This window comes from Belonocnema kinseyi, chromosome 6, assembly GCF_010883055.1.
Source record: "Belonocnema kinseyi isolate 2016_QV_RU_SX_M_011 chromosome 6, B_treatae_v1, whole genome shotgun sequence".
NCBI lineage: Eukaryota > Metazoa > Arthropoda > Insecta > Hymenoptera > Cynipidae > Belonocnema > Belonocnema kinseyi.
Genome location: NC_046662.1, coordinates 4709252 through 4725878, shown reverse-complemented (window position 1 = coordinate 4725878; position 16627 = coordinate 4709252). Strand labels below are relative to the sequence as shown.

Genomic DNA, 16627 nt, shown 5'->3' with positions numbered 1-16627 from the left:
CCAATGCGTGATGCAGCACGCAGGCCGCACGGCGTGAGAGCGCGATATGTCTGCGGGTATACCGACACGTAGCATGTGACCGTCATTGCTTAAAAGTTTTCTTTCAAAATTATATAACTTATTCAATTTATTTTTATGCAGTATGAAGAAGTCGAAATTTTAAGCTATAATTATTTTTCATTATTTTATATTATCTCTAAAGAAATTTGCTTGCGGGATGTTGTCGCTTTAATTGAAGCAATATTTATCTCTATACATCGTTAACGCGCCATGCGACGTATGCGTGCGGGCACGCCATGCGGTGCATATGCGACTCAATTGTAGACACTTATGTCTCTAACCTTGCCCTCACGACGTGCGGATTGATCTGCACGTCGCGCCCGCACCATGCGGGCTCCATGCGGACATTTTGCTATCTGGGTAAGATTTCGGGTCATGAAGTAGATAAACCATATAGAATTTAAGGAGTTTAAGGCATAGCTAATTTTAAATTTGCCATTAGTTTTACAAAATACATTTGTTTCTACAATTTGTTTAAATAAGTTATTGCTGATTTTAATTCTTTCACAAAGCAAATTCTAAAATCTAATTCTGCTGGAAAAAATATGTCCGAGGCAGTATAGCATATGTTAACTAAAGGTTTCTTTCGTGCGCTAATTTCAAGTTTGCCATTAGTTGTGCAAAAAATTTTTTTTTAAACTGTTTGTTTCAACAAATTATTTAGAGAAATTTGGCTTCGTGAGTCCCTTTGAAATTCGTTTACAAACATTTCTGGCTAAATTTGGTCTTATTTGGTTAAGATTTGCGACCTGTATGTGGTTTTGAACCTTCCGTCCCCAATGTGCAAAGGGTTAATAAAAGAAGGATTTTTTTTCTTTTAGTCATTGATACATAAACATATTACATAATTTGTCTTGAATTGTTTATTTTTAATAACAATCGGAAAAATACGAACTTTTTTAATGCTGAATTATTTGTTCAAATTAATACATTTTAATAATTATTCAAATAAAAATAATATATATTTAAAATTATTAGCTTAATAATTATTTTTTACTCTTTAATAAGAGCGCCCCACACTGGAATAAAATAAAAAAACGAGGTTCAAAGTAACTTGTAGCTGGTAATTCTTAACCGATTTTGGATTTTTTTAAAGAAAAATTCAGCATTAAATTTTGAAGAGATTTATGTGGCCTGGTTTTTGAATTTTTTGTTTTGTTTAAATTTTTATGTTAATGCAAAGAGTGAAGAAAAAGTCGATTTTTTCGTTTTTTTTCTGTTTATCTTCGTGACAAAATTTGGTAAGTGATCAGCATTGCCAATCTTTATGCAGGGGGATAGTTGAAAGCCAAAAAAATTATAATATTGTTAAATTGATTGATATAAACAAATTAACTTAACAAATAGCCTACACTATGGATTCTTCGTTTGAAAAGTAAATTTTTGCGTTAAAATTACTTGCTGTCATCAAAAAACTAATACTTGATCATAAATAAATAATATTAGATGATAATGTTTCATCATTAAATCTCACTGGCAACATTATTTGAGAAAAATTATTAAAAAATAGAATTTTTTACCTCTAAATGACCAAGTTATAAATCTGTTTATATAATTTATTTATAACATTAATAAAAAATATTAGATGATAATTTCCCATTATTAAACATCACTGGTGATATAATATGAGGAAAATTAAGAGAATAAACGATTTCTTTCTGCCTTTAAATGTCCACACTGGGCATTTGTTCATATAATTTGTTTATAAAATTAATAAAAAATATTGTATGATTATTTTCTATCATTAAACATCACTGGTGACATCATTTGAGAATAATTAAGACTAAAAACGATTTCTTTCTGCCTCTAAATATCCACACTGGGCATTAGTTTATACAATTTGTTTATAAAATTAATAAAAAATATCGGATGACAAATGTTTATGATTGAGAATTATTTTTATGATAAAAGAAAGTAATTTCAATGCTAAAATCTATAATAATCTCCATAATGACAGTGAATTTATTTTTTGACCAGGAATTTTACCAATTTAAAAAAAAAATAATCTGTCCAACTTTGATTTTAACAATTTCTAAAAATAATTAGTTAAATTGTTATCTTTTTCAGTTATGATATCCTTCAGTTTAAAATGCGTAATTCGAAAATCTTCAAGATTAAACATTTTCCATTTTATATTTTCAATTTTTTAAGCGTAAATTTTAGTTCTAAGAATTTTCAAATGCAGTTTTAAAGTTTTTCATAAAAAACACCTCTAGTTGGTGAACTGTGAATATAAATTAATTAATAATTTAAAAAATTGAACTGTACTTTAAATTTAAAAAGTTAATAATAATTGATTTTACAAGTCAATTGTGAATAAGTTCACAAATTTATAATTTCCAGATTTTTACATTTAAAAAATCGTGTGCAAAATTCCTGAAAATAAATCCAGGAATCTAAGAACCAAATTTGGAAAGCCTCCATAAAATGTTCCTATTGCAAATTGAAAGAAGCTAAAAAAAATTTCCTAAAAAAAAGAAATTCTTTTTCTGGACAAAAATAAAAAAGAGGAAAGGAAAATGAGTAAATGAAAATTTTTCTTTCTTGTTTGATTTTAATCTCATTTAAATTTCTGAAAGGTTACGAATTCAAGTTTTTCAATTGGAACGTCTTATTAGTTAGACAAATATAAACGCCCGAATTAAAACTTTATAAACTATTTTGAATTTTAAAATAACTTAAAAATAATATATTCATAATTAAAGGCTTTTATTAAATTTCAAATATTATTTCAGTCTGAAATACTCCATTTTTAAACCATTCAATTTGAAATTTTTTAATAAAAAAAGGAAAAATTACTTAATATTTAAAGTTGATTGTTCCTTTAAAATCATTAATTATAAATTAAATATTTAAAATTAAATAAACATACTAACCCTTAAACGTTGCAATTTGTATTTTTCTATTAACAAAATAATTAATTTGCAATTAAAATTCCTGGGAAAATTGAAAATGATTTTTCATTAAAATAAATTATTTTTAAGAGAATATATAAAGTGTTAAACAACCAGTAATTATTTCAAGATTTTCAAATAAAATTTTGAAGCACTTGAAGGCTTTTTTAACTGTTAAAAATCAAAATAATTTAACTTTCAATTTAAAAGTTTTTAGCTTATAAACAAAAATGTAATTGTTCCATTTTTAATGTTTCTAGCTTAAAATTGCTTAAAATTTTATAATTAAAAATTTGTTAATTTATTGATGGATTCTTTAATTTAAATCATTGAAAATAATAACATGGATTTATATTTTTAGAACTGAATCTGAATCCTTGAACTCTATAATTTATCAAAGTTTAAAAAAAATTGGTTTCACTATGAGAGCCTTAGCTTGTAACTCAATTTTTACTACTGCAAATGGAATAAATTTTGACTTTCGAGTTCGATTTTTTAAATTTCATTGACCTTGAAAAATGCTTGCCAACTGGAAAAAATCGGGAAATTATCAGGGATTTTTTTCTTTGATTAAAACGGCCATCCTGTGAACGAGAAGAATTCGATGAAATTCTTAAAAATTTAAGTTGAATTAAAAGAAAAATTAATTCCCTGTCTTTCGAAATTCTTCACAACCCCATGAAAATTTGTTGAAATCCCGTAAAATTATCAAAACTCTTGAAAAATCCTTGAAATTGTTTAAATCTTTTGAAAATGCCTAGGAATCTTTTAAAATTTCCAAAAATATTTTAATTTCTTTGATATCTTTTGATTTTGGAATCTTTTACTCGTATAATACCCTAAAATATTGCAAATGCGCCAAAATCTCATTAAATTACTGAAATCAATTAAAAATTACTTGTAATATTTTTAAGTAACCTGAAATATTTCGGATCCTTTAAAATCCTTTTTAAAAAAATTTTAAATCTTGAAAACGCCAAGGTGCTTGAAAAAAAAATTCAAAATATTTAAAATCTTTTTTTCATTTTATCAATTGATTCTCACGATCAATTAAATAAAAACTTAAACTCTAAAAAATCCACTGAATTAATTTAATTTAGAAGAATTTAATTGAATTAAAAAAAAAGAATTCCATGGAATTAAAAAAAATTAGGGGGAATTCCCAAAAATAATTTTAAATCTCTTTAGATCGTAGGAATCATAAAAAATGTCTTACTTTTGTAGTAAATTCTTTAAAAACTAATGAATTATTATGAAACTTCTTGAAATTCTATGAAATCTCGTGATATTTCCCGAAATCTGGAAAATTTATTAAAATACCTTGAGAGCTTTAAAACCCCCTATAATCAGTAAGAGCCTATGAAGCCTTATAAAAACCCCTTAAATCTTCAAAAATATTATAAAACCTTCTAAATCCTGTAAAATCGTTCCATATCTTCCGAAATTCTAGAAAATTCCTTATCCTAAAATATTTTAAACGCTTTGACGTCCTTTAAAATGAATGAAATTAATTAGAATTCAGTACCTGACAACCTGCAATGGACTGTGAGACCTCACTCATCAGTTCCTTATGCACTCGATGAACCAACTTTAGCTGCGGAACTGACAGTTACCGCTCCAGGAGGAGTTTCAGCTTCTTACGATTTAAATTTACTCGGTGAATGCAGAGGACTGACCTATGAAAACTTTATTTATATCGCCTTCACAGGTAATTTCTGGCTTGAAAATTTATTTTTTAAATTTAAGGAAAGTCGAATTTTTGTGCAAGGTAATTGTTCTGTTGAGCAGGAACGTTTAAAGACGATGGAGACCTGGGAACAAGTGAGAACAGTCTGGATCCATTGGATGTAGAAACTCAAAGATTAGTTTTAGAAGCTGGGCCTGGAGGATTGGTTGCCCTGCGCAGAAAACAGTACGGAGCAAGATCCCAACTATGGAGAATGACTGGGAGTGGACAACTTCAACACGAAGGTAAAATCTTACAAATCATTCAATGCATTCTCCGTCTCTGTTTTCTTTCTTCTTCTACATCCCTGTCCTTTCCTACATTCCACTCACCAGATCCATTCTCCCCTAAAATCTTTCCTCCTTTAAAATATTTCCTCTTCCCACTCATAGGTTTTATTTTTTATTTATTTTTTTATTTTTCTACATCCCTTCCCCTACCTCCTTTCCAATTACTACTTCAACCTTATAATTTTTCTCATTTATAATTTCATTCTTTCCCTCTTGTTTCCCTCCTCGCCCAATGCATCCTCCCCTAAAATCATTACCACATCCTCTTGCCAGTTTCCTTTATCTTCAATTATTTTCCTATATCCTTCTAAAACGTCCTATATTTCCTCTTCTTATTTATTGATTCTGCTCCTTCTGTTTTTTTTTCTTCAACTACATCCCTTCCCTTACCTCCTTTCCAATTACTACCTCAACCTTATCATTTTTCTCCCTCCATACATTTATTTAAGAGAAACCATTCCATCTTCTCCAAACTCTTCAACCATTTTTTTTTTTCATTCAGTATCTTGTTATTGAAATTTCTTCCTTGCTCTCCTCTCAATTTTCTTTCTCCTCTATCTCCTGATTTTTGTATTTTAAATAAAAATTTATCTCTGTGGTTGAAAATTAATTTTTTAACTGAAAATTGGCCTAATCTAGTTGAAAATTCATCATTTTTGTTAAAATTTAATTTTTTGGACTAAACTCTCAACTAATCCAGTTAAATATTCCATAATTTTGGAGAAAAGTTGGTCTCTTTGGTATAAATTATTTTTTTAATTCACAATTTAACTGTTCAATTTTGTATTGAAAATCTATTTTTTTCACTTGAAAATTCATGCATTTTGGTGAAAATTCGGCTCTTTTTGTCGAAAATTAATTTTCTCCGTTGAAAATTAATTTTTTTTTAGTTAAACTCTCATTTTAAAACTGGAAATTTTACTAGTTTGTTTTTGTTTCAAAATTATCAATTTTAGTTAAAAATATATCTATTTTATTTAAAAATTCGTCTTCTTTTGTAGAAAATTAATCTTCATGGTAGAAAATTATTTTTTTTACGGAAAATGTGCCTAATCTATTTGAATATTCAAAATTTCAGTTAAAAATTGATCACTGTCATTGAAATTTAATTTTTGTAAAACAAAATTGATCTAATATAGATAAATATTCCAATATTTTAGTTGAAAAGTCACGTTCTTAGTTGAAAATTATTTTCCGTAACTGAAAATTGACAATTTAACTGCTGAATTTTTTATTGAAAATTTATCTCGTTGAAAATTCGTTTTTTTTTAAATTAAAATCGCACTTTACAACTGTAAATGTTACTATTTCATTTTTGTTACAAAATGATCTATTTTATGTAAAAATGTATGTATTTTGTTGAAAATTCGTCTTTTTTTGTAGAAAATTAATCTTGTTGGTAGAAAATTATTGTTTTAAACTGAAAATTTGCCTAATCTAGTTGAATATTCAATATTTTAGTTAAAAATTGATTACTGTAATCGAAATTGAATTTTTTTAGATCAAAATTGATCTAATATAGATCAGTATTTTATAATTTTAGTTGAAAAGTCACGTTTTTGGTTGAAAATTATTTTTCTTAACTGAAGATCTTACTATTCAATTTTTGGGTCAAACGAAAATTCACGTATTTTGGTAACAATTCTTATTTTTTAGTCGAAAATTAATCTTCTTTGTTTAATTTTTTTTTTTGTTAACTGAAAATTTAAATGTTTATTTTTTTTGCGAATTGATCTTTTTCACTTTAAAATTAATGCATTTTGTGAAAATTCGACTTTCTTGGTCGAAAATTAATTTTCTTTGTTGAAAATGCAACTTTTGTGATGCAAATTAAACTATTTTATTGAAAATTATTTCTTTTTAGTTAAAATTTAAATTTGTTATAAAAATGTAACTATTCAATTTGTGTTTAAAAATTTATGTATTGTGGTGAAAATTCGTTTCGTTGGTCGAAAATCAGTCTTTTTTATTGAAAGTTCACTTTCATAGTTTAAAATTGAACTATTTCAGCAGAAAATTCATAATTTTAGTTTAAAATTAAGACATTATTGGAAAATGTTACTATTTTGTTGAAAATTCGTTCCTTTTTAGGTAAAGTATAATTTTTCAAATCAAAATTTAAATACTCGATTTTTGGTTGAATATTTTTTTAATTTAAAAATTCGTCTTTGGTTGAAAGTTATTTTTCTTAACGGAAGATTTAAGTATTCAATTATTGTTTCAAAATCTTTTTTTCATGAAAATTCATGTATTTGGGTAACAATTCATATTTGTTGGTTAAAAATTAATCTTCTTTGTTTAAACTTAAACTTTTTTCATAATTTTATTTGACAAATTCTCTCTTTCATTTCAAATTATTTTTTTTTAACTGGAAATTTAACTATTTATTTTTTTGTTAAGAATTGATATTTTTCACTTGAAAATTCATATATTTTTGTGAAAATTCGCCTTTTTTCGTCGAAATATAATTTTCTTTGTTGAAAATACAACTTTTCGATTAAAAATTAAACTATTTTATTAAACATTATTTCTTGTTAGTTAAAATTTAAATTTTGACTAAAATTTTAACTATTCAATCTTTGTTTAAAATTAAAAAAATTTTAATTCATGTATTATTGTGAAAATTCGTTTCGTTAGTCGAAAATTAGTCTTCTTTGGTGAAAGTTCACTTCTTTAGTTTAAAATTCAACTATTTCAGAAGAAGATTCATAATTTTAGTTGAAAATTAAAACATTTTTGGAAAATGTTACTATTTTGTTGAAAATTCGTTTCTTTTTACTTAAAATATAATTTTTCGGCTCAAAGTTTAAAAACTCAATTTTTGATTGAATCTCTTTTTTATTCAAAAATTCGTCATTATTTATCGAAAATTAATCTTCCTTATTGAAAAATTATCATTCGGTTAAAAGTTATTCAACTATTCCAGCAGTAGATTTATAATTTTAATTGAAAATTCTTCACTTTATTGGAAAATTTAACTATTTTTGTTTTTTTTTTTTTTTGAAATTCGTTTCTTTTTAGTTAAAATCTCATTTTTTGACTGAAAATTTAAATACTCAATTTTTGCTTGATTTTTTATGCAAAAACTTATGTATTTCGTTGAAAATTCACACAAAATTAATCTTCTTTATTGAAAATTAATTTTTTTAACTGAAAATTTACTTAATCTAGTTGAATATTCCATAATTTTTGTTAAAATTCACCTCTTTAGTTAAAAAATTATATTTTTAAGTCGAAAATTCATACTTTTAGTTGAAATTAATCTTCTTGTATGAAACTTCATCATTTTGGTTAAAAATTTGTCAACTATTCTAGCAAAAGATTCAAAATTTTATTTAAAACTAAATCACTGTTGAAAAGTTGAAATTTTATTTTACAATTCGTTGTTTTTCAGTTAAAATTCAATTTATAAACTGTAAATGTAACTATTCCACTTTTGGTTAAAAATGCACCTTTTTTGGCTGAAAACTCGCGTATTTTGCTAAACATTCTTCTTTTTTGCTAAACTTACTTTTACCAATGCAGAAACAGTGATTAATTTTACATTTTCAATGAAAAAAAAACATTGTTTATAATTAAACTCATGAAATTACACATTCCGAGCCGATTTAAAAAAAAAATCGAAAGACTTGAATGACTTCATACAACAGAGTTGATATTCAAACCAACAAATATTTTAAATTTAAATCAAAAACAGGTGAATTCCTCGGAAAAAGACGAATTTCCAACGAAATAGTTGAACCCACAAACAAAAATGATTTTTTTTTTATTTAAAAGTAAAATAATTGCATGCACTCATTATAGAATGAAGAAAATGAAAGTATCTAGGATATCAAATATTTACAATTGCTTTTCTAATTAATCAGGGTCTAGTCCTCCACGTGACAAACACACGAGAGCTCCCGACACCGTTTTGGTTTTGGATATTGCTGGCACAGCTCCTCAACCATTCACGTATTGTGGACTTGCATTGCGAAGACCAGATCCTCGTAGAAAATCCACTCAAACCTGGAGATTCACTGATGATGGGAGATTATGCTGCGCACACCGAAATATGTGTGTTCAGTCAAAAGATGGTTTTATGGGACTTAACGAAGGTTGGATTTCACTCATATATATTTTGCCGCTGACGAAAAACTTTCCATTTCACTAATTTATTTTATTTTGCTTCACTTTTTTTCTATTGCAAGCATCCTCAAACACCATTTTTACTATTTTAATCATATTTAATAAAAAATACTTTGCTGGTTATTGCTTTGATTACGCTATCATTCATTCTTACTGAATTAGTAGTATAGCTTGGTCGGTTCGGGAACACTTACCGACTGATGGTAATTACCTGGCATCGGTAACTCAGAATAAAACAGAATTTTTCTCTGTCGGTAAGTATTCTCGTACCGCCATAGCTATCCTACTTGCATTCCATGTGCACTTTTTATTATTTTTATTTATACTTTGTTGCAATAAATGGTGAGCTTTAGATTTATTTTTTACAGGTAAATCCTTTTTGGACATTTAAATGTAATATACAATCGGATAAAAAAATGAAAAGATAATATTATTCTTAAACGTTATTTAACTAACGCCGCGTGATCACTATATTTTCCCTGTTATACAAAAATTAAGAGTTTTAAAGGCCTCGGACACACCGCACTATTACGACTTGACACTTTAAAAAACTATTTAAAAAATGAGACTAAAGCCACTATTTAAAAAAAAAGAAAGATTTTTTAGTCATTAAAAAAAAGTTTGAGCAAAAAATTTTAATTTTCAAGCCAAAAACAGAAGTTTTCAATAAAAAAAAAACATGAATATTCAATCAAGTAGTTAAATTTTCAACAAAAAAGATAAATGTTTAGCAAAATAAATAAGTTCTTAACAAAATGCTTACATTTTTAACCAAATAGTTGAATTATCAACCAAATAGTTAAAAGAATCATTTTATAGTAAAAACTAGAGAAGTTAAATTTCGATTTTGGAGAATACATTTTCAATTTAAAAAAAAAAAACAATTTTTAAACAACAGTTTAATTTTGAACCAACTTATTGAATTTTCAAACCAAAAAGATCAATTTTCTATAACATAGTGCAATTTTCATTCCGAGAAAATGAATTTTCAATTAAATAATTTAATTTTCAGTGGATAAAATACTTTTTCAAGCAAAAAAAAAACGAATTTTCCACTAAAATTATGGTTACGAATCATCAACCAGAAAAATGAAATATTATCTAATATTATTAATATACAACTTGTTCTTTGGCGAAAAAATTTATTTTCTACCAAAAAGATTAATTTTTTTCAAAAAAACATTAATTATTAGTCAAATAGTTGAGTTTTCAAGTAAAAAGGTTAATTTTCCACCGAAAAAGACGAATTTTTAACAAATGACATAAATTTTCAATTAAATACTTTTAACAAACGCTGTGATTTAAGTCCAAATTTTATTTAAGTTCTTTCTAATTTTCTACAAAAAAGTTTAATTTTGTAACAAATTGTTGAATTTTCAAGCTAAAAAGATGGATTTAAAAAACAAAAAGTATAATTTTAAAGACTAAAAACTAATTTTCAACGAAATAGTTAAATTCTCAATCAACGAGATGAATCTTAAATAAAAAAAAATTTCATATCGAAGTAATTCAGCTTTCTACAAAATAGGTAAATTTTCCGCCAAAAAATATGAATTTTGAACAAAAAAGTTAATTTTTAACCTGCTAAATAGTTTAATTTTTAACCAAATTCTTACATTTTCAATTAAAAATATTAATGTTGAACAAAAAAAGCGAATTTTCAACAAAAAATATAATAGATAATATTCGCAAAAAAATATATTTTTATTTTGTATCAAAAAAGGATTGATTTTTCACTGAAAAAGACAAATTTTCAAAAAATACATTATTTTATAAGCAAATATTTGAGCAAAAAAGTTATTCATTTTTTAAAAATATTTTGATTGAACCAATAGAGACTATTTTTTAACAAAATACTGGATTTTTGAACAAAAAAGACGAATTTTCAACAAAGTACATCAATTTTCTTCCAAATACTTCTATTTTCCACAAAATTATTGAATTTTTGATCTAAAACTATGGATTTTCTATAAAACAGTTGAATGTTAAACTCGAAATTGTAAAATTTCCACAAAAAATTTATTTTTTAATTGAAAAAAATAATTTTTTACTAAACAGTTTCATTTTTGACCAAAAAATCAGTGTTCAACAAAATAGTTGAATTTTTAAACACACAAAAAATTATTAGTTAAGAATAAAATTTTGAATTAATTCTTTGAATTTTCAATCAAAGCAAATTTTGTAATCTTGGAAGATAAAAAAATTTTTGTGATTAAAAAAAAATTATTAGTCAAGAAAGACAATAAATTTCAATGAAATTGTTGAATTTTCAAGGCAATTGAATTTTTAAGTAAGAATTATTATTTTTATAACAAAATAGTTTATTTTGTAACAAAAAATTATGGCTTCTTAACAAAATGGTTAAATTTTCATGAGAATAGATCAATTTTTTATTTTTAAAAATGTTTGTTAGGGAGTAACGGAATTTTGTATCCAATTGTTGAATTTTGAAGCCAAAAAGATGAATTTTCAACAAAAAAGGTCATTTTCAGCATAATAGTTGAATTTTCGATAAAAAAATTTTGCTAGTGAAGAAAGGAAAAAAATCCATTTAATATTTGGATTTTTGAACGAAAAAGACGAATCTTAAACCAATATTTTTGAATTTTTAAACAAGACTCATGACTTTTTAAGAAAATTTTTGAGTTTTTAACACAATATAGGTAAGATTTCAAACAAAATTTTCTTAGTCAAGAAAAAAAAATAGAGATTTCAATCGAATAGTTGAATTTTCAAGACAAAAAAGGAATTTTCAACAAAATAGTTAAATTGTCAACCAAGAGTTAAGACTTTTTAGAAACATTGTTGAATTTTAAATCGAATTGAATAATGGGTTTTAACGAAATGATTAAATTTTCATCAAAATAGTTCAACTTTTAATTAAAAACATTTTTCAGTTCAGACATTTTTTTTAAATCTAAATTTTGAATTTTTGAGCCAAAAAGAAAAATTGTCAACAAAAAAGTTAATTTTCAACATAATAAGGGAATTTTCAAAATCAAATGGTGAAATTTGCAAGACAAAATGCGAATTTTTAATAAAACTGGACTTTTCAGCCAAGAATTAGGTCTTTTTAAAAAAATTGTTGATTTTTCATCAAAATAGTCTCATTTTTAGTTTAAAAAAATTGTTAGTGAAGAAAGAAAAAAATTTAATCAAATTATTGAATTTTGAAGCCAAAAAACCGAATCTTCAACAAAATTTTTTATTTTTGAACCAAGAATTAAGACTCTTTAACAAGATTGTTGAATTTTTAACACAATGTTTAAGTGTTCGAAAAAAATTGTTTTTCAAAAAAGAAAAATATTTTCTTCAAGTTATGGAATTATCAAACCAAAAAGACGAATTTTCAACAAAAAATTATTACTTTTTAATAAAATTGTTGAATTTTCTATAAAAAAAAGAACTTGTTAGTCAAAAAAGAAACAAATTTTTAATCAAATTAACATGTTCGAAAAACGAATTTTCAACCAAAAAAATTCAATTTTCATACAAATAATAACATTTCAACCAAAAAAGATGAGTTCTTAACGAAAAGATTAAACTTTTAACCAAAGACACTATTTTTTTTTAATTTTCTAACACTTTTTACACTATTATCTGTCTCCAAAGTGAGTCAGAGACCTGATTTTATTTAAACTTGATTTGAAATAGGTTTAATATCTTATATAACATTTTTTTTCTTGAGTTAATATTCTAGTTGTGACGTATTTTTATGTAGGTAGAATGTTCAATTAATGAATCTTAAATCAGTTATAAATGTTGCAGGCGGCAGTGTCGCCCGTTGGCAAATGTGTACGTATAGTTTTTTCGAATGTGCAATAAAAAATTGCATTTTTATCAAATGATACCCGAGCGTTAGATACTAATTTATTATGCTTCTTTTCTCACATCATTAATACCATTGAAGTCAGGAAAAAAACGTTTCATTTTCTTATAACTGCAGTTAATACTAAATTAGAAATTGTAATTAAATTAATTATATCAACATATTTTAAATAATATTTCTTTAATTCAAATCACCTGTTTGTTATACTAGTCATTTTTTTTTTAATGAAGCAAAACATTTTTAAATGCGTCAAACATTATTAAAATGCTTTGAAGCACTTGTGAGGATTATAATTTATTTTTTTTTAGGGAGTGAAGCAGTCTTGGGACCTGAAACTCACTGCAGTCCTCCTCCAATTGAACAGCGTGTAAGCAGGCAAAGACTGAGACCCGGTTCTGGATTTTTGTCCATCAGAGTCACGACTGATGGACCTACTCGAGTGCTGCAAATACTTGACATAAAAGAAAGAGTAAATCATATTTTATAATTATAAATTTCCTTAACAATTCTTTGATTTCTATCTAAATTCTTTCTAAAACAGGACTTTTCCAGGTTTTTCAGGATTAAAATATACATTTTTCAGGTACCTTTTTTTAAAGTAAAAAAATACTTTTAACAAAATATAATGCAAAATCTAGTGCAAATAAAAAGGTGTGATCTGATTTTATATTAAAAATACCATTTTTTTTATTTTTCATTTTATCAGATTGAAAAGTCACAAGACTAAAATCGAAAATATTTATAAGTTTCTTCTTTATTCGTCTTGAAGAAGAATTTGATGACATTTTTATAATCTAATAATTTTTTTCTGCTGATATTATTAAAGCGAGTTCAATTCCGTGTATAGCAAGCTCTATTTTAATTAGAATTGGTTGTATTTTGAATGAGTTATCGAATTTTAAGCTCATTTCAGTTCAATTTTCAATAAAATAATAACATTTCTAACAAGAAAGTTGACTTTTTCACCTAGAAAGTTCAATTAAATGATATAAGTTTAAACAAAAACTTTAAACTGTAAAAAAACAGTTACATTTCCTACAACTTAATTGCATTTTTTAGAAGACAGTTTAATTCTTAACAACAAAGGTGAATTTTTATTCCAAAAGGACTAATTTTCTCTCCAAGTAAACGAATTTTTAACAAAATTGTTGAATTTTCAACCAAAAGGGATTACTTTTGACCAATTACTTAAATTTTCTAATTACAAAAATTAATTTTTTAATTAAATAGTCGTATTTTGTACCCAAAAAAATATTAAACTTGAACCTAAAACAGTTGAATTTTCAAAACAAAACTTTGAATTTTTAACAAAAAGATGAATTTTCAACGAAAAATTAAATAGTTGATACTTCAACAACAAAAATGACTCGTAACACCTGAGAATGTTTAAAAAATTTAAGGTCAGGTAATCTTGTCGAGAGCTTCATTATTTTTTTTCAATTGCAATATTTGAAAATTTGTTTTTTTTTATGTTTGAAATTAATGTTTTTAACTGAAAATTTAACTATTCCTTTTTTTGCATGAAATATCAAGTTTTGTTGTGCAATTTTTGTTCTCTCTGACTGAAAAATCTTTCTTCGTTGAAAATTCAACTCGTGTTGAAAAATCAACTCATTTGGTTGAATTCAACTGTTTTTAATTAAAAATTAAAATCTTGTTTCGTTGAAATATCAATGACTACATTTTTTTATAAGAATTTATCTTTTCTGGAATGCAAATTTAATTGCTTGATTGGCTGAAAATTAATTTTCTTGACTTAAAATTTAACGATTTCAGTTGAAATCTGAATTATTTTGTTGAAACTTTGTTTTTATTTGATTAAAAGTTAGTTTTTTTACACCTAAAATGTAATTATTCCAGTTCAATGTTCCATCATTTTAGTTGAAAATTCATCTCTTTGGTTAAACATTAATTTTTTAAATGAAAATTTAAATATTTAATTTTTTGTTGATACTTTTTTTTTTTAAATTATGTATTTTGCTGAAAATCGTATTTTTTCAAAAGAAAATTAATCTTTCGTTTGAAAATTAACTGGACCGAGAAGCCGAGAAACCCAGAAAATGACCGGGAATTTTTAAGACCGAGAAATGACAATGAATCTTTTTTTTATCGGGAATTTTACAAATTTGAAGAAGAAAAATCTGTCCACGTTCGGTTTCAACAGTTTTAAAATAATTAGTTGCTTTTTTTATGTTTATCAATTATTCTATTATTAAGCTTGCAATGTGTAATGCAAAATTTATTTACTTAAAAAATGTTGCATTTAAAATTTTTATTTCTAAGCTTACATTTTTCATTTAAAGATTTTCTTAATGCTTTCGAAAAGACTTAGACAAATAAAAAATAAAAGTCTCTGATATTGAAAATTTGGAATAAAAAATATTTTTATTTAAGAAATAAATACATTTTTTTTTAATTCATCTGTACTTTAAGTAAAAAAAGTTAACAAAAACGATTTGACAAAACTATTTTTAATCAGTTAGAAATTTAAGAATTTTCAGATTTTAACGTTAAAAATTAAACGGTTTCAATTTGAAAGTCTTAGTCATCAAACAAATGTGAACATGTGACTGAAAGTTTATAAACTATTTTCAACTTAAAAATAACTTCATAATTATATATTCTTAATTAAAGGATTTTATTAAATTAAAAATATTGTTTCAGTCTAAAATATTCAATTTTTAACCCATTTAATTTGAAAATTTTAATTTAAAAAAAGACTAATTATTAAATATTTAGCAATATTTGAATTTTTATTTAAGACAAGTAAATTGAAACCAAATATTTAAAAGTAAATAATCTTTAACTGAATTGTTTGAAAAAGAAAGCCTGGAATCGTTTAAATTTCGAAGAACCTTTAAAGTTTGAAGTTAAAATTTTAATTGTTGTATTTGAAAAATACTTAATTTGTAAGTGAAATTTGTAAGTGAAATAATTTCACAAATATTACTAAGTATTTCAAAAACATTTCCAAAATTTCAAAGATTTCGGAATGATTTGAATGACTTCCCAAAGTTAACAAAGGTTTCAAATATTTTGCAAAAATTTTGCATAGATTTAAAAGATCTTACAAAAATATCAATGGTTTTTCAAAGATTTTAATAATTTGAAAAATATTAAAAAACATATCAACAATAATTTTAATATTCTCTAACAATTGCAATTATTTGGCAAAAATTTCAATGATTTTCTTAGGATTTCGGGAAGATTTCAAATATTTCGCAAACATTTCAGATAATTTTAAAAGATTTCAACAATTTCAAAAAAATAACAAATATTTCAAAAATATTGTAAAAGAAGTTAAATGATTTTCTAAAGATTTAGAATATTTCGCAAAAATTTCCAAACATATCGGATAGATTTATGAGATTTCACAAAGATTTCAATCATTTTTACAAATATTACGAAATATTACAAAACATTTGCAAAGATTTCATAAAGATTTTGGATAGATTTAATATTTAATCTGTACTTTAAGTAATAAAAAGTGAACAAAAACGATTTTAAACCGGTTCAAAATTTAAGAATTTTCAGATTTTAACGTTAAAACTTAGACGGTTTCAATTTGAAAGTCTTAGTCATTAAACAAATGTGAAGGTGTGACTGGAAGTTTATAAAATATTTTCAACTTAAAAATAACTTTATAATAATATATTCTTAATTAAAGGATTTCTTTTTTATTTAAAATATTATTTCAGTC

At 24.5% G+C, this 16627-nt stretch overlaps 1 protein-coding gene across 2 annotated transcripts in view; it reads left to right on the top strand.

The window, feature by feature from the left end:
* LOC117174377 (vacuolar protein sorting-associated protein 13D) overlaps positions 1–16627 on the top strand; it is a 277354-nt gene that overhangs the window by 223903 nt on the left and 36824 nt on the right. The window contains exons 11-15 of one of the 2 annotated variants that reach the window (XM_033363449.1): positions 4470–4662; positions 4743–4925; positions 8837–9067; positions 12867–12893; positions 13236–13396. In XM_033363449.1, coding sequence (XP_033219340.1) covers positions 4470–4662; positions 4743–4925; positions 8837–9067; positions 12867–12893; positions 13236–13396 — 795 coding nt within the window. The remainder of the gene's footprint in view (positions 1–4469; positions 4663–4742; positions 4926–8836; positions 9068–12866; positions 12894–13235; positions 13397–16627) is intronic. The other variant, XM_033363451.1, reaches the window with a different exon arrangement.